Source organism: Podarcis vaucheri (assembly GCF_965113315.1).
Source record: "Podarcis vaucheri genome assembly, chromosome: 4".
Taxonomy (NCBI): domain Eukaryota; kingdom Metazoa; phylum Chordata; class Lepidosauria; order Squamata; family Lacertidae; genus Podarcis; species Podarcis vaucheri.
Genome location: NC_138762.1, coordinates 23,122,833 through 23,141,782, shown reverse-complemented (window position 1 = coordinate 23,141,782; position 18,950 = coordinate 23,122,833). Strand labels below are relative to the sequence as shown.

General features: G+C 41.2%; 2 protein-coding genes across 6 annotated transcripts in view; one reads left to right on the top strand and one right to left on the bottom strand.

The window, feature by feature from the left end:
• The window catches only part of GRIA4 (glutamate ionotropic receptor AMPA type subunit 4), a 252,480-nt gene that overhangs the window by 25,117 nt on the left and 208,413 nt on the right, over positions 1-18,950 (bottom strand). For all 5 annotated transcript variants that reach the window (XR_014218747.1, XM_082219125.1, XM_082219126.1 and 2 more), the window contains exons 10-13: positions 10,116-10,322; positions 5,858-6,228; positions 3,211-3,409; positions 662-909 (exon numbers count right to left, since the gene is read on the bottom strand). Coding sequence is in view for 4 of the 5 variants with exons in the window: in XM_082219125.1 (XP_082075251.1) it covers positions 662-909; positions 3,211-3,409; positions 5,858-6,228; positions 10,116-10,322 (1,025 nt within the window). In the remaining variant the exon portion in view is untranslated. The remainder of the gene's footprint in view (positions 1-661; positions 910-3,210; positions 3,410-5,857; positions 6,229-10,115; positions 10,323-18,950) is intronic.
• Positions 1-18,950, top strand: part of GUCY1A2 (guanylate cyclase 1 soluble subunit alpha 2) — a 550,449-nt gene that overhangs the window by 361,365 nt on the left and 170,134 nt on the right. The gene's annotated exons all lie outside the window — the stretch shown is intronic.

Sequence of the window (18,950 nt, the reverse complement as noted above, 5' to 3'; positions counted from 1 at the left end):
AGCCAGATCAAACCCATTGGGACTTACTTCTGAGTTGAAACACATAGAATTGTACTGTATGATGCTTCAAGTTCATGCGGTATAATTTTGCATCCCAATTCTTAAAAAGTTTATTTAAAAAATGGTGGCTTTGAAGTCAGTAATAAAGCTGGGAATAAAGGCAGCAAGGTTTTAAAATATTTTATGCACAAAAAGACACTTTAACAAAGGACTCACTGAGGCTGTTTTTGACTCAGTAATACTGTCCTTTTGAGATCATGGTGGGACAGGGAGATTCTCACCTAATGTTTGGTCACCCAAAATATGACAGGCTAATCTACTCAGTAATATCACGTAATTCAGTAAAATAAAAAAAAAACCTGTTGAGCCTGAATAGCACTTGGAGCTACATTTTGTCTTGAGGAAAACTTGGAAGCAGTGCCTGACCAGTTTGTTTTTTATATGGCCTTGATAGATATACACCAATTGTGACTATTCGGTGGACTATGTTATTTGTACAACCGTTACCTCCTTGTCGATCGAAAATGTGAAATGGGAAAAGGAAGAAAAAAAAAGAACATACCATGTCCACAGAACAACACAAAAAGAACTAGATCAGGGGCATCAGGGAAGGTGGAATACTATAACAACACATGTTATATTGTTATACTATTCCACCCACCTTAATGAAGAACCCTTTGGTGTGGCTACGCCATAGCCTTTCGAATCCAGATTTCCTCCCACTTTCATGGTGTCACATGGCTTGCGCTGCTCAATGTATTCATTCATGGTGGACTCCAGGAGGAAGGCAAACTTGCCCTTGGACTTGCGGACACGGGCAACTCCCTCAGCCGTAGTCCTAGCGAACACGGACGGGTCTGTTGTGCTCATGTACGCCCACATCTTTTCATACACTGCTATTTTAGATCTCTGAAGGAAATTAAAAGGAGATTAGATGCAGCAAAGGGACGAGGCCGCCACAGAAACAGGTCACAATGCATAATGTATCAGGAGTCAGGTGTTTTTTGATCACTCTGGGGGGGGGGAGATACCTTTCGATAGCATTCGAGTCATTCGTAGGAAGATACTGCAGTCCTGACATTGCTTACCGTCGCACATGCTCGTAAGTTTTATGCCCAGCCATGTTAAAATCATTTCCAGGCAGAATCACAACAAACAGAAGAAATTATTGGAGGTGTCAGAATGACTGGCAGGAAATGTAATGATTGCTAAATGTAGCCTTTTGTACAGGTTGGTTTGATGCAAGCAACAAAATTTGGCTACACTCAGGGCTGTGGAAAGAAAAGTTGCACAGACTGTTGCTGTGTGTACAGCCTGTGCATTTTCCCCATGGAATGGTCACATCCTGTGCAAATAGCCACCTCTGGATCATTCATAGAGGTGGCCATTTGGCACTACATGGGAGCATCAAATCCACGCAAAGTAACTCTTACTCATGCTATCTAAAGGCCAATTCTGCTATTCATCAGCCCTGCTAGACCTGCTAATAAAGGGAAAAGGCCAGGAAACAGCTGAATAGCACCAACGTAGCCAGTTAATAGCTAAATATCCATTTCCTATGGTCAGATGCAAGCCCAAAATATTTGCTTGATAGACCTGCCTTGAATAGATTTGCCAAAGGCCTGTCTATGGCCATTACCTATTAACTGTCTATTGCCCAGTTATCTCCCTAGTGAACGGAAGGCAAAAATAGACTCAGAATCTGCACTAAGGCAAAAAGTCACTAGTGTAGTAGAAATAACTAAATTCACAAGGCACACAACAGTGTAGAATGCGTGCATATGCTGAGTAAGAGAAGAAATCACACCAATGAGAAAACATTGTGTGGTTCACCTGGAAGTTTTATGTAGGTCTGAGGAGCACCTGTTCAGACATATCCTTGTTTTAAGAGGCTTAGCTTTTGAGAATGGCTGATCTGCCTACAGCTCCCCTTCTTGGCTAGAGCTGGGTTATGGCACACACAATGAATCACCAACAGGCATCCTTTGAGTTTCACATTCAAACCCCACTGCAGGCTCAAGTCCTGGCATCCGGGGTGGTGGCACAGGAAAACATCCCTGTGGAGCATGTTGTCCCAAGGCCTTTTTGCATTCCTCTGGAAGTATAACAAGGCTCAGAGAGGACATCCTTCTAGAAGCTCCCTTAAGGGTTGTGTCAAACAGCTGAAACATGCATTGTTAGGTGGTTCTTATACAGTTTCATTGAACTATGTTCTATTCATATTTAGGACAGAAGGCCAAGGGTAAAAGCGATGGAAGACACAATATAAAGTACTATTATACCATTTTAACAGTCATGGAGAATCATGGGGACTATAGTTCATTCTGGGAATTGTAGTTCTGTGAGGTCAGCACCCCAAACAAACTACAGTTCCCTGGATTCCCTAGGACCTTTAAAGTGGTACAATAGTGTTTTAAATGTATGGTGTGGGTGGAGTGTAAGAAATTTCACCACTTGCCTAACTATCCTATCAACGGCTAGTCTGTTTCCAGTGTTTAAGAGTCTATATTTAATGGCAATGAACACAATCCTGTCCAAGTTAAACACTTTCAAGTCTCCACGGCCAAGCATATAGTGGCATCAGTGGGACATAAGAGTCCTTAATTATGCCCAGCAATTTCTGTTTCCAAGCTTCTAGAAAAGGGTACGTTTTACATTTCTGTAGCAGAAAAACAAAATTAAAGTAACGTGAATAGAAAGCTTTACAGGATGAATGTGGTTAGGCAAAAGACTGGAACAATATCTCTTATAGTTACAGACTTATAAAGCAGCCCTTTTGCTTCATTCCAGTGCCTGGAATTACATTATTATGCATCTTTTCATCAAAGGGTGCCTTCAGAAAACCCGTAAGCAAGAGTGAACCTGAAAGACCCCTTAGAATCATCATATATACTCAGCACTCCCTTTCGTCTCCATGCTGTGGTTTGCAATCAGCTAGCAGAGCAATGCTATCTTAATTACCTCTGCCTCTACAGTCCCTAAGGGCAGTTCCTAGCTTGACATGTCAAGATCAATATATTTGCCACAAATTAAAATGATTGCAAACGCCAACAAGTGGCACTGGAGTTTAAAAAAAATGTAATGTCAATATTGTAGGAGCTACAAGACCACAAATCTGATTTTCCATAATGCATCATTATTCCGACTGCGTTCCGAACGCTTCCCAGGTAGAGCAAGGGAAACGACAACCTAGTAGGCATGCCAACTTACTCTGAAGAATTCTTTCGTCGACCCAGAGTCCAGTGTCCCATATGCAATTTCGGTTTGTTTGGCAAGGTCTTCTGCGCTTTCTATGGGCGAGACCATTCGCTCAACAGTCAAGAAAGCCGCAAGGTTAGCGGTATATGATGAAATAATGATGAGTGTGAAGAACCACCACACACCTCCAACTATGCGACCTGAGAGAGATCTAAACATGAATAAGATAATGCATATTTTCCTATCTCTTGGCCAAGGAGAAAGAGAAAGAGAGAGAGACAGAAAGAGAGACAGTGAGAGACACCATTATTGCAGGAAATTTATTCGCCAAGCAGCAGTAACTGGGACTGAAACATAACAGGACCAAAGTTCTGTTTAACCAAGCTTCTCCTGATATCCGGTGCTCAATACAGGATACAGTGAAATAGAAATGCAATATACCTCTGAGTTTTAATTATATTTCTCAAATGAGAAAGCAGCTGCTACAGCGGCTGGAGTTCAGTGGTTTTCAAACTGCATTCAGGGGAATAACAAGGCTCCTTGCAAGTTTATGAGTGAAAATATCAGTCGCTGAAGGAAAACTTCTTTGAAAGACAGTTTGCCCACTACGACTGATCTTCCTCTCAGTAAGGGGGGTGTTGAATGGCTTGCAGGACACATTCTCAGTTAGTGAGCCTCAAAATACCCAGCTGTACATGGTCTGAGATGGAATCCTAAGTACTGTGCCAGGGTTCTTTGGCAGATAGGTCTGTAGAAAGGATTGAGTGAAGGTTGGAAGTTTTTAAAACAGCTAGGCTACATTACCTTCTGTATTCCAGGAACATATTCGTACGTACTTAGCAAGGTATGCTTAAAAAGAATCCATTGTGCTCTGTATTTGTTAGGACATTGTATGAAAGAATTCAACACAAAGATGCCTGCCACATCTAAGCAAGTTATAGACAACATGGTCTATATGTATCCAATTGGATAGCCATCAGGAAGAACTCTCTGGATTTTCACGGCAAAATTGACTGTCTTTGAAAACTGTTTACACCGCAGTACTAGATATAAACCCTTCAACTCCATTAACTTTATAAAGTCTAGACTTTATAGACACCCAAACAGACACACTGCTATCTGTTGCCAGGTTTGCCTAGAAATGAATGAGAACAGTCCTTATTCAGAGAAAGTCAGTGATGCTTAAGTCCTATTGAAATAAGAAATGGATTGGGACTCCTTTCAGGTAGTGTCTTGGATCCTGAGAAAAATGGCAAAATGGCTTTGTTTTTCACATAAGTTGTATGCACGTTTGACAAATAATACTCCACTATTGAAAAATAATAATGCACATTTCAACACAAAAACAGAAACTTACTCAAATGCAGTCCAGGCCTCATGAAATCCCTAGTTTCGGCAGGACTAACATCCAACAAACACCCTCTGCTTTGTATCCTAAGTGTGTACTCCTGTATGGAGGTTTTGATATTGATTTCTGTACAGCATGGTTGCACCCTAAATTCTGATTCTCTAATTTACGTTCCACCTGCTGCATTTCCATATTACCTTTGGTAGTCTGAGGAAATAATTTAAAACAATGCAGCTGTCTGAAGATTGCTTGCATTTGAGCAAGGCCAAGGGTGGACATGTGGAATGCCTAATGTTTATGCAACCTGACAGTTGTGAGATGGATGGGGAGGAAGGCTGAAGAAAAGAGGGAGGGACCGCTGTTGAGGCAATGGAATAGAGGCTACTTCGAAGGTAGATAGTCTAGGAATGTAGTTGTTGATAAGTGTGCATGATCAATGTCTGCATGCTATGACAAAAATGTAACCAGTTAGCTTAAAGTTCTTTGTTTGAGAAGATGTTTTAGAGTTCTTTGTACTATGCCCTGGACATCTCTTGCTTCCACCTTACTTGGTGGGTGAGGGATCCTACTGTAACAGTGAAATAAAGATTTCCCACAGCAGTAGCATTTTGGCTTAAGAAATGGAAAAACAGAGCAACTGTAATGCACTGGGAACAATGGAAAAGCATTTTCATATTGTCTTCGTATAATACAGAGGCTGCTGGCTTCATCCCAAACCAGAGCTGGCCAACGCCTGTGTTTTGGGGGGACCCATTCTGCTTTCCATACGGGTCTAGTTGCCAGAACACACAAACTACAAGCTCCTGAGTGATCATATGCCATAATAAGTTTGGTGTTACCTAGTTGTAAGGGTTTCCCAGCTGTGGCGCACCTATGCATAACATTATGCACAAATGTGCACATTTACAAACAACATACATAAGTACGGTACATTCCAAATCTAAAATAGAGATGCAGCATTAAAGATAGAATATACATAACAATTCTTACCCCCAGTACCAATCCAGGAGTTGCCAATTGGCTGTACCTACCTATTGCCATTAACACAACCCCTGCTTTGCAAAAATAAAACGAGTATCCATGAAACTTTAAAAACTACAAGAATCTGAAACGTACAAAAGGTTTAAAATGATTCAATATGGCTGTCTGATTTGAAAGGGAGACAATTACTCAGAACACGTTAATGAACAGAAGAATCAATTTTAAAACATCAGCAAGCAAGTGGCTGTCTCTTGCTTACTGTATTGTGTATTCTCACCGCTGATAATAAAATATACATTTTTAAAAACAGAGATATTATTTCATACCAACCTGGGAGAAATATCACATCCTTGCTGCATGAAGGCACCCAGGGAGAACCACAGGCTGTTGAAGATGCCAAATTCATTGGGAGGCTGGTCACTGGGCCCTTCTTTGCCGTCCTCTGGCTCCTCTGTGTGCCACTCATACGGACTGAACCTGCTCACCAGGAACAGGACAACACTGACCCCAATGTAGGCAAAGACTATGCACATCCAGATCTCATAGGCTAAGGGGTCCAGAAAGGAAAACACTCCAGGTTTAGATTTCTGAGGCTTTTTGATCATAATGGATATGCCCAGACTCATAAAGGGCTTAGAAAAATCGATAACCTCCTCTCGTACCAAAGTGATGGTCAGAGGCGCGACAGCAATCTCTGCTTTCTGCAAAGAGAAGGAGAACCCAAACAACTACAGATTAGAGAAACACGAAATGGCACAAATTGTTTTGCAACAAATGGATGCATTAGATTTTTGTCCTCTTAAAACTAAAGGCCAAAATGGATACCAAAGAAAGTGAATAGGGGACTGTGCGCGCACACATGCACATGTGTGTATTCTTATTGCATAAATATCATTCTGTAATCTATTATTAGTAGCATCAATGTCTCTTTGATCACAAACCTTGAAAAGTACCTGGAGCTGAAGGAGAAAGTTGAACGAATGACAGTCTTTCTCACTTCCTCTTTCAGCTCCATGTTCTTCTCCAGGCTCAGATTAATTCTGCTAGATCCAACTTTTACACAGATCCCTTGAAAAAAGTAGAGCACTTCCTCTATTTCTGTCTTGGCGGTGGCGGGAAACACCTGATCCAGGGGATGAACTGGAATGGTCTGAACCTGCCTGGAAATAGAAATAGGTCATGCCAACTGAACTGGGTTTTGTTTTTTGCTTTTCACCTGATTTTTCAAATACTCACCTCATCTTGAACTAACTTAAAGCATCGTGCCTATTTTGAACTAACCTATGGGAGGCCAGGCAGTGATTTAGCCTGTACAGCACTTCTCTGCACACAATGTACATTCCCACTGTGTTTACAAAGCACACTCAAATGTTACCTTGCTTGTGGAGCCATTTGTGTGTGCAGCCTGGAGTTCCATGGGGCTTTGGACTGCAGCCAGTGCCGTCAGAACTGAAGAGCTTTAACAGTGTCTAGAACAGAGCTTTCCAAACTGTGTGTCGTGACACATTAGTGTGTCGGCTGCAGTGTGTAGGTGTGTCATGCTGTCAGGGGCTCAGGAACAGAGGTACAGGGGAGAGAGGGAATGGAGAGCGAAGGGGAAGAATCTGAGGGCAGCGTGGGGGAGTATGGCAGTGACCCGAGAGATTCCATGAGCTTCTCCAGCGAATCAGAAGATTCCCAGAAGGAGGCGCCGATGGTCAGGGCAAGGGGGGTCCCAGGAGGGACACACCAGAAACAAGGGGCCAGTGGGGACTCCCAAAGCAGCAGCGGGAGATCAGGACCAGCTTCCCCACCAGAGCGTAGTGGGGGGGGAAGAGTCCCATGTGTCAGGGCCAGCGTCTCCTCCAGCAGGGAGAGAAGATGAGTCAGGGCTGACCACGCCTCTATCGGAGAGTGAGGGAAGGTCAGGTCCAGCTAGCCTCCCCGAAGGGGGAAGCAGTGACAGGAGCAGTGTAACGGTCAGGAGGAAGGTTGCCGGCTGGGCGCGCACGCTAAGTTCGAATGTACAGGCGCGTGGGACAGCAGAAAACCCGGATTGGGAACCAGGTCCTAAAGCCCGCCGGAGGCAGGGGGAAGACTCAGGGGACTCAGCGTCAGAAGAGTCTAGGAAGGGCGAGACCCCAGCTGACAGGCGGAGCCAGAGGAGGAAAGAGCAAAGGAAGAGGTGGAGCAAGGCTAGAGTCTTAAACTGGTGTCTGGGGGGAGGAGACTCAGACGGAGCTTCGGCAGTCTAGAGTTTCAGACGTAGAGCTGCACGCTGCGGTTGTGAAAGCGAAACTGAACTTCAATAAAGACTTTTGTATATAACAACGAACTGGCATTGGTCCTTTGTGAGCTGGGACCTCGGGCAGCTCTGACACATGCAAATGCTTTTATAAGGGGTTAGTTTAACCTCCGGTTTCCTAGTAAAATTGTGTCGTGAAATGATATGTCTAAAAAGTGTTACACCAACATGAAAAGTTTGGAAAGCTCTGGTCTTTGAAGAGTGCATGGCTCCATTTATCAGAATGAGCAAGGCTCATTATCAGCATTTCCCATTTTGACTAAGCAATAAAGAAAATATGGATATCCAATAAAAAGGCATGGTGTAAAGTGTGGAACCTCTTGAATGCTGCCGCCTGTTTCAATGGCTTAATTCACATTCTCTTTTTTCCTTCTCAAATATTCATTTTCAAGGAAGCTTAACAAAATGCAGCATAAATTACTTGAACTTCAGAGTCTCACTCTTTGTTAGACTTTGACAGGAATGGGCAATGACCTCCTTATTCATCATGCAGTGAGTGGATAACATTCTATGGCAGAAGAATGAATATTTAACCAGAGTTGACTGCTGGAGATTTTGAGAACACCTGCAAAAGGTAGCTAATTGCATTCATCACTAGAAAGTGTTTTGATGAATAAGCTCATCACTAAAGATTATAGTGTTGTGCAGATAATATTTTAGTCATCTAGATTCATCAGAAAAACAGCAAGGATCCCCTAGCTCTGCAGGACAGTGTTCTTTAGATATCTCAGTTGGTAGAGCATGAGACCCCTTAATCTCAGGGTTGTGGGTTTGAGCCCCACGTTGAGCAAAAGATTCATGCATTGCAAGTGTGTTTAAAATTTAAGACATAGTCTGCAATCCTATCCACAAATACCCAGGAATAAGATGGATTTTTCTTTGGAGTAAATAAGCATTGGATTGTGCTGCCTACCAATATAAAATGAAAATATATTTGAATTCGAATAAATAAAAAACAAGCTTTGGGTATTGTTACAAGGATTTCACTGCTTGCCTCCAATTTGTGTTTGGGAGTGAACCAAAAATGGGTTTGGCTAAAGTGAAGGATCATCATAGGTTGAGGACTGTTCCAAAAATGATACTGCTTTCTCATACACTGGTATATTCAAAAGTGTAAGGACATCAGATGATAGGTCAGTCGGTAGAGCATGAGACCCTTCAGGGTTGTGGGTTTGAGTCCCACGCTGGACAAAAAAAGATTCCTGCATCGCAGGGAATTGAACTGGATGATCTTTGTGGTCCCTTCCAACTCTACAATTCTATGGTTATATGATCACCTCCCAACCATCCTCAGTCACTCAGTGAACCACCCAGTCTTCAAAGCATCTCCGGCCCTGCTCGCAAAGTTATGCTGATAAATGAAAATTCCTCTCTTCTCTCCACTCTTCCTAAACAGCAGAGCAGGGCTCCTGTCCACACAGCACAGAGATTGTTGGAACCAAACCTTTGCTGCTGAGAAGCTTATCAGATGAAAGAGTCTTGGCTGTTTGCTGAAACCAGAATAGGAGCACCCGAAGCTGCCTTATACATAGTCCAACCCAGTGCTGTTTTTCTGGGGGGTACACATATCCCTAAACATTTTGTGAATCTTTGTACTTTTGTTCATTTACTGTATTTATTTTTCCTCTATTTGAACTATAAAACGGTGATTTTCTTGAGTCGAAATGAGAGTACCCCTAAACATTTTTTTTGGGGGGGGGAAGCACTGGTCCAACCACTGCTCATTGCGGTCTACACTGATAAGCTTCAGATCAGAGTCTTTTCCAGTTCTAGAGTTGCCAGGATTGAACTGGGGAGCTTTTGTATTCGAACCATTATCTCCACCAGTTGAGCTGCAGCTCTGCCCAGCAATGAGAAGGTGGGGGCGGCCTTATCATTCTGCTTTTCAGTCTACACTTTCATACCTCAGTAGTTCACTTGTAGTGTCAAGATGCATTTCCATATTTTCTAAGTGATTAAAAGAGAACGTTCACACTCACTAGTTTAAATGTTCTGAGAAATGATCCATCAACAGGGAAATTGTTTTAATGTCCCTTCCAGCATGGAAATGCAATTTTCTTTCCAAGCGAAGCATTTCCTGAACATACATGCACAGTTTATAAAAGAGGTTGTGGTGTGCCACCTGCATGTCTATTACAGCTCGGAGGTAATATTTAGATTATTCATCAGGGATTGTCAACATTCATATGTCAACATTTGCCAAGAAAAGAGCCAGACAATCGCTGGGACGTATATAACCCTACATGACAACTACACTCATGAAAAGTTGATGCAAAAGTTGGCATCAAAAATAGATATGCTTACCCCATACACCAGTTCTCCCACCATCCCATTCCAGATTTTTGTGTTTGGATCCCTTGCTCCGTATTTTCCATCAGGAACAATAGCAATTTTGTACTTGATGCCAATATGCTTTGCAATTTCTGATGCCAGGTCTACACAGTATCCTTCATACTTGTCATTCCCTTCAAACAGTTCTCTGTTTTTTTTCCACATAACATATGGGGCTTCCTACAATGAAAGAAGGAGAACTGTAAAAGATAAACACATAGCATAGCTTGTCCAAATGTACATGTTATTTACCACCAGCTGTGTCATATCGAAAGGTCACATCAGATATTATTGAACTGATCACAAAATGGAAAAAAGAAATCCATAGGAAATCTATATCTATCTATCTATCATCTATCTATCTATCTATCTATCTATCTATCTATCTATCTATCTATCATCTATCTATCTATCTATCATCTATCTATCATCTATCAGATTTGCAACATATGACATACACTTGTCCAGTTGAAATCCAAAACCCAATTTAGAATTTTTTTTAATCCTTGGGCACATAAAAAGGATGACAAAATTAATGGACCAGTTGCTTTAAAAATCAATTTATTTACAACCATATTTTAACACCTTTGTTTATATGGATAATTTATTGATTTGTATTGGAATAATTTTACTCAAAAAACACCCCTGGGTATAGGTGCCTTTTCAATACGCTGAAGGAAGCATCAGCTACCCCTTATAATTCAATAAGCAAAATAGCACTCACTGGGTCGGATCCAGACAGGCCTTTCTCCTTCTGTTCATGGAAGGCTCCAAGATCCAGCAGAGGCTCCATGGCAGAGATAGGGGAGCCCTGCCCCCCTGCACTATGTTTAATGCTGCTCTGGAGGATTGGCCAACCCTCTACAGTTTTTCAGGGAGCAAAGAGGGCTGAAGGCATAATCAGTGGAGATAGCCTATTTCTCTCTTTCCTCCTGAGCCAGCAAATACCTGCTGAGTACATCTCTGGATCCAACCCACCATTAGGAATGTTTTAATATTTTTTTATTTTCATTCCCTATAGAATCAATACAAGCAGAACTTAAAGAGAACTAAAAAATAAGTAAACAAGCATGCCATTCATCCACAGCCCTGTTGATTAAAATCAACCCATACCAATTAATCAACCACACCTTAGCTGATTAGTGTGCAAATTTCAATCACACAGTCCTCCATTTAAGTGAAACATAAGGAAAGATTGCATCCAAAGACTCAGATCTGTAGATTCAAATTCTGTTCCTTGGAGATTCAGAATTCTGTTCTTTGACTTATAGTTTAATTTGCTGCAATCAATCTTCAAAACAAATGAGGTCAACCATCATAGTGCTTCTTTTCCCACGTGCCTCATTGCTCTCCTAAAGCTGTTTCCCTCTCTTTCCTCCTAAAGCTCTCCCCCCCCAAGTTCTCAAATGTGGTTGTGAGATCATTTCTCCTTCCCCACATGTAGCCGGGGGGGGGGGAGTTCCAAATAGTGCATTAAGTCAAAAATCCAAGCACCATGTGGAGATTTACATGGCATTTCAAAGGTACCATTTTTGAATGCAATCTGAACATATATGCAGTTGCCTTTTATCAAGTTTGGGGAGTGGTCCATATGGACCAGTACTGTCTGCTCTTAAAGGCTCCCCCATGTTCTTTTTTCAAGAGGGCATTTTGTTTTGTGTTGAATTTGGAACGCCCTGAACCCAAATAATGAGTTCTAAGCAGCGATGTGTGCGAATTCTGATGACAATGAAAAAGGGAGTGGAAGATGGCAATGTTCACTGATTCATCCTATGTTCAGGATAGCGAATGCGACTGGTGGTCACCGTTGCTGTTGTGGTTTGAAACCACAGATTGATTACCCCCTCCCGCCGCCATATATGTGTTGTGTTTTCTTTGCACTGAAATGAGTGGAACATGTAAAGACAATGGGATTACATAAATTACACAATTATTTATGTAAATCACACAAGTTATATAATTAATCGTGTAAACACCATTCCCCCCAGTAGACAGCAAGGTGAATTAACGTCGTTTTTGGCAGAACATGAATTGCAGTGAAATGGAAATGATTCTGCCTGTGAAAAATGCAGGGCGGAATGGAAAATTATATATTATTACGTCATAAGCTAACACAGAAAAGTCATTGTAACCATTATAGGCAAATGGAGAAATATTTCGGGAAGATGGTATTTTCACCATGGTACATCTTCATTTTGACACTGTGTCAATGCCTTTTCTTTGTGTTTTCAATACCTTATGTAGCAGCATCCCTGCATTACCCAATGTATCAGTTCTAATATTAGAGATTTAAGATTTCATTTAAAAAGGTGGGTGTTTGGTAGTGCCGCATCACTTACATCTGATGACCAGATAAAAGACACAGAGGTTGTTGCCATTAAAGTCACCATTTGCCAGTAGTTTCTCATCAACTCTCATTTGGGCTGAGCTGTGACAACAGTTGGCAAATGTTGTGCCTTCAAAGGATAACCATAGCAGCCCCCTACATTTGTGTCCTGTCCAAATAGATTATGCAATAATACATAGCCAAAATAGGAACGACTCAGATATTTACTGGGACTATGATGCTGGAATTATCTGGAAAGCAAGAAAACTTTCATTCCGTCTTCAATGAAAATAATGGGCTCCCAAGGTCAATATTGTGTAAACCAGATAACATTCATCATTTGGAGCACAACGCTACCAATTATGGTTGTTTTTATGTGTTCTTGCGGCTTCTGGGGTTCTCCGGAAGCTTATTATGGGATTCTCAATTAAAAGATCAATAATAGCCTCTTCCTTGAAAAGTAGATTCCCCCACATTTACCAATTTTCTTCTGCAGCATGCTGATTCAGAGGTATTGTGCTTGTTCTACAGCACACTCTCAGTTCATTTAGTGATGGAGAGGTCCTACAGTACTAGCCAGGTGAATGGAGACTGTGCCCTAGAACTTATTCTTTGCAGAAATCTCCTGCAACATGCAGACAAATTGATATCAGGACCATCGACCTAGATAAACAGCCAAAGCATCGATATGGCCAGGAGTTTAACTAAACAGGAGCATGGGTTCATTTTCATGGAGACACACTAATATGTATCCATATGGTGGTCAGATAATGGCCACACGCTACATGTTCAGACTGTGATAACCAAAGCTTACAGAAAATGCCAGCCCTTGTGTATGCTGTACCTTCAAGCTTGTTTCACTTTGTATTCAACTTTTGCCTTTGGAAAGAACAGCATTGCCAGTTCGGATGACCAAAAGCTACCCCCACACCCCTACAGTGAGAAGTGGTTCACTCCATTATTCCCCCTACCCCCTCATTCCGTGCTCATTCTTTTGCATGTGTACACCCAACCTTTATTTGTGGAAGTTTTGAAACTTTTGCAACTGCAACTATCTCGTCACTAAAAGCAGCTGAAAGACCAAGCATTAATAAAAATAAAAAATGAATTATCTCCTTTGCAATGATATCAGATCACCCCATTTCTCCCATGGGCAATATTGCAGTTGCAGGAACTCATTCAGAGCTGTTATATCTGAAACATTTCTAAAAATCCAGCAGAGAGATAGTGCCTTGCAAGACATAATACTCTGCACACTTAGGGTACTTAAAAACGTAATTGGGAGAGGTTTAGCTTTCCATGATGTGCCCATATATATTGTCTTTTGTCCCTGTAGTTAAGCAGGCTTCGAAACAATACAAAAACCTTCAAAACTTGATGATCAGAAGCAAAAGCAGGGTAAACGCAGTACCATGTTGTGTGAAGGGATCCAACAAATGATGGCCTTCATAGCCACAACTACTCGAAAAAGATAGTAGGTTGTTTATGTGATGAATGCATAATCCATTGTTGGCTCCATCAGGCAACCCATTTTGATTTCTATTCCTGCCACACAACGGCTACAAAACTAAACACGTGTTGAGAAGATATCCACCCACCATTTGGCCTGATGCAGTTTCTAATTACAATAAAATTAGAACACTCTGGAGGAGGTTTATGAAATATAATTCCACAGGAAATCCACATTTCAAATGATTAGTAACAAAATATGAGCATAGATCATCAAAGTGGTACAAGCTTTACTTACAGAAATCTGATATCTATAACAATGGTTAACATTTAAAATATACAGCTTTGCAACAACAGATTTATCAGTGTAGAGAAATCCTTCACAAACTTGCTATTACACAGCTCATAATTAGAAACTAGGGAATGGTCTTTTTTATTTTTTGAAAAGGAAATTTATTGTCTCTATGCTTAATTTATACTCAGAAAAAATAATCTTGCACTTCCCAGAGAACTTCAAAGCATTTGCTAAAGTATAGAAAAGACATTTATCAAAGGTTTGAAGGTCAGTCTTGCAAATAATAATAATCATTTGCCTTGTCATATATAATAAAACATTCCATGGGATTCAGTGGGAAGGCAATTTACACCTCTATGTTTGGCAAATATAGAACCAAGTTCTCCACACTTTTTCGGCTAAGTGCTGTGCAGCCTGAACCTATTGGTCAAGACCTGGAGCTGAACTGGTTACAACCAATGTTCCTTCTTAGCTCATCTATCTGAGCACCAACATAGACCCTCCCTGACCTTTGCAGGCTTCTTGTATAGTTAAACAGATTAGCCTCTCCTGCCCAAGCTTGCATGGCCCAGTTCTGAAGCTGCTCTAGCATACGTCAAAGCCCTGACAAAAGTTTTGCTATGGTCTGTGATCGGCGGAGGTTAGTTTCAGTCTCTGTGACTTATATAGGTAAAGTTGGTATTGGTGTTCTTCAGCCAGGAACTCTCCCTGCCCTCCCCTTCAGCATCCAAGAGAGCAGAAAAAACATGGATGCCATGGATGTAAAAAATGGGGGACACTCATGTATTTTTCTTGTCATAGTCCTGTTGCTCTGGGGGGTGAGGGATTGCTTCATTGCAATTCAAAAATGCACTAGCAAGCAGCCTGTGGCAGGTGCATGACTGATTTTGGAGCTTTTAAAAAAGGCCTTGGAATTCAAAGACCTGATCCAGCTCGTCTCATGTTCTTATGGTCATGCGGATTTTAAAAGAATCTCCATTTTAAACCCACATGGAAGCAGGATAGGCTGAAGTTAGTCCCATCCTCATATAGAATGGGGATGAACTGTCCATCCAGATTAACAATGAGGAAGGGGTTCTGTAAATGTCAACAAACTTGTTCACATGTGAACAAACCAACAGTAGTTTAGCAGCTAGATGCTGCAGCTATTTTATAGAGAGTAGCTTGCTAAATATTCTAAAAGCAAAACAGAAACGTCTGATCCAACCAAAGCACTTCCAAAATCCCATTAATTTCAGTATCAAGAATTTAAGCAAAATATTAATTTTCCCATTCAAATCAGCTGCGCTTAAAATGGCTTGACTTCAGCAAGATTGTATACATGTTTCTTCAGCATATTTGTTTCTTCCTAACAACTGTTTTTATTCATATGCAAATCAAAGCAATTAAACACTCAGTTAAAATATGTACAATTACAGCACAACAGTAGACATATTTACTATTAAATCCCATTGTGTTCTATAGAATTTACTCCATAGTAAGCGTGCTTACTTTGGCAGCATCACACTCCAATTTTATACGTATTTCCTCAGAAGTAAGCTCCATTGAGTTCAACAGGACTTACTCCCAGGTGCAATGCTAAACCCACTTATCTGAGAGTAAGCTCCCCAAACCTCAATGGGGCTTACTTCTGAAGAGACATGTATAGGATTTGTACTGTAAATCAAGTATGTGCCTTCATTATATACCTTTAAGCACCAGGCAAAAACGTTCCTCTTTAACCAGGCCTTTGGATGATGGACATCCTATGCCGTTTTAAAATGTGTTGAGGGAAAGTGTTATTGGGTTGTTTTTGTTTTTGTTTTGTATTTTCTGATTTCATCCTGTGAACCGCCCTGAGACCTGTGGGTATAGGGCGGTTTACAAATTTAATTAACTACTACTACTATTATTTCTTTAATCAGCCAATACCCCCAAAACACTGAATTAGCAGATAAATGCACCTGGGTGTTTCAACATATTACAAGGGAGAGAAAAAGAAGCAGAGATGTTGTCCATAATATCTGCAACCTGATGCCATCCAGAGGGTTATTCAACTAACTCAGAGCAGATGCATTGCAATTAATAGATCTAACTCAGTTATGTTTATTATGTTCAGTGGATCTATGCTGAGCAACGCTTAGTTGAATACCACCCAAGGGGTTTTGCTAGTGCTAGCAAGGAACGCTCATAAAACACAAATGGAATAGCTCCCTCTCTGTTCTACTCTTGAATACTAGCCTAGATGTTTTGGACTACAATGTCCATCAGTTCTAGGCAGCATGGCCGGTCAGGGATGATGGGAATTGCAGTCCAAAACACCAGATTGGGGAAGGCTGGCATGTACTTTCAAGAAAGGACTAATTTGTATTCATTATGTGGATCTGGGGTCTGTTATGAATCATTTTGTGGAATTATCAGGGGGTGTTTCTTGGGTCTGGGTTTAGACTAGGTGTTCCTGATTCGATACAGTTCTTTAACATTCCAATAATTAAATCACATATTTATCCTCCCCCTTTTAGACTTTGTAATTTAAGAACACGGCAGGTGATCTAGTTCTCTACATCATTAAAATAAGAATTATTACGTTACATAAATGTTAACTAAAGCTCTCTATTTTTATATCAGCTTTTTAAATAAACCCCCACTAACAGCAAATTCATTTTTTTCACATTAAGGTAAAACAAAAAGATAATCACATCTGCTATACAACCAGAGAACATATTGTTTCCTAAAAGTAGAACATGCTGATTTGGGCAGTATAGATTAATCCTACTGATATCCTGTGTCTATGAATGAAATAGCACTGCATCAAATGAAGCACAGGAACATACAAAACCAGAGGACACTAAGCAAATTGCCAAATGTTTTATTAAAGCATGCCATGCGGGAAAGAGTTACTAATAAATAGATACCTGCCTTCCAGAAATGGAAAAGCTGAGCATTACTGATTCCTAGGAACTATTTAATTAAATGTAGAAATGGACCCAGATCCAATTTCAAAGCAGTCCCAAATCCTGTTTTTCCCAGTGGCACTGAATTAACTTTCCTTTAATATGAAGAGGGAAGTGAATGGGACACGTCACTCAAAGCAGCCTTTTTCACTTGCTCGCGTTACGGAAGAAAGCACATTCACAAGATTCTGGAGATAGACCACAGCTAATTAAATGGATCTGTATATATACAGTACATGGCTGAAGGGAGTGACGATGCTGTTGCTGCAAACCAGCACAGGTCACTGTTTGCCTTCAGAGTTAAGTGCTGGGGCTCAATGCATATAATTAGTTGGGCCTTGACTGTAGCCACGTTTATCAATTGCAACTCAACTAGCATACGGCGAACTCTTCTTATACCAGATGCTTTGTGGGGGAAATTCCATTGCAACTGCAATCTGGGACAGAAACCTGGGCGGTTCTAGATGGGGCTGAATCATTACTGGACTCTAGAAGCAATTTTTTTTTAAAAAAAAATCCTTCCACTAGCACCTTAGAGACCAACTAAGTTTGTTATTGGTATGAGCTTTCGTGTGCATGCACACTTCTTCAGATACACTGAAACAGATGTCACCAGACCCTTATATATAGTGAGATGGTGGGGAGGGGTATTACTCAGAATAATAATAATAATAATAATAATAATAATAATAATAATAAATACTCCGCCCTTCCCAGTTCAAAAACCGGGCTCAGGGCGGCTAACAACAAATTTAAAACACTTAATTATAAAGCAGCATAAAATACAGTATTAAAACATGAATAACAATAAAATTCAAAAATCAATTTAGGGGAAATAAGCATTAGATAATCCCCAGGGCTAGCTGGCTGAATTGGTCCTACTTGGGCCAGTGAGGAGGCCAGGGGAGAATTAGCTGTGAGGTCTCAGAATGGGTGATCTTCATAAAAGGGGAGGGGGAGGGAAGAGAAGGGAAATAAAAGATCAGGCTGAATTCAAATTAAAGGCCAGGTGGAATAGCTCTGTCTTACAGGCCCGACAGAAGGAGGTTAAATCCTGCAGGGCCCTAGTCTCATGGGACAGAGCATTCCACGAGGTCGGAGCCATTACTGAAAAGGCCCTGGCCCTGGTGGAGGATAGTCTAACTTCCTTAGGGTCTGGGACCTCTAAACTATGGTTATTCATGGACCTTAAGGTCCTCTGTGGGGCATACCAGGAGAGGCAGTCCCGTAGATATGAGGGCCCTAAGCCACAAAGGGACGCTAGAAGGTTATGCAATAAAGCATGGCAAGGACATGGAAATAGTATTGCAGTGGTGAGCCTGGGACCCTCCACATCACAAGCTACCTTTGGTCATGCTGGCTGGTAACGATGGGAGTTGGGAGTCCCAACAGTAACTGGAGCTCTACAGCCATCCCTGCACTACTGTCATGACACCAGGCACATGGTTTTTCATTACATGTGAAGAGATGTAATTTGACAGTAACGTAGAGATACCTTTACGCTGGAATCTATTGGTGTTACCATTTGGCTACTAAGCTTAGTAATAAGCACCTGGTTGTACCAAACACATATGATATAAGCTGAGTTCTCCGTATATTCTGTGGTCCAGGATACATCTGTTCATGTGCAGTGGTTGCCGCGCACTGGACTTAATTGTTTAAGCACCATCACATACCAGTCTACATGGGTAGGAGAGGTAGGTGTGAATGTTGCTGTGTTGCTGGGCTGTGTCACAACATCTTCCAAGCTCCATCTCTAATAGGTTGGATCTAAAGGCTCCATTCCTCTGAAAGAAGGAGTCGTC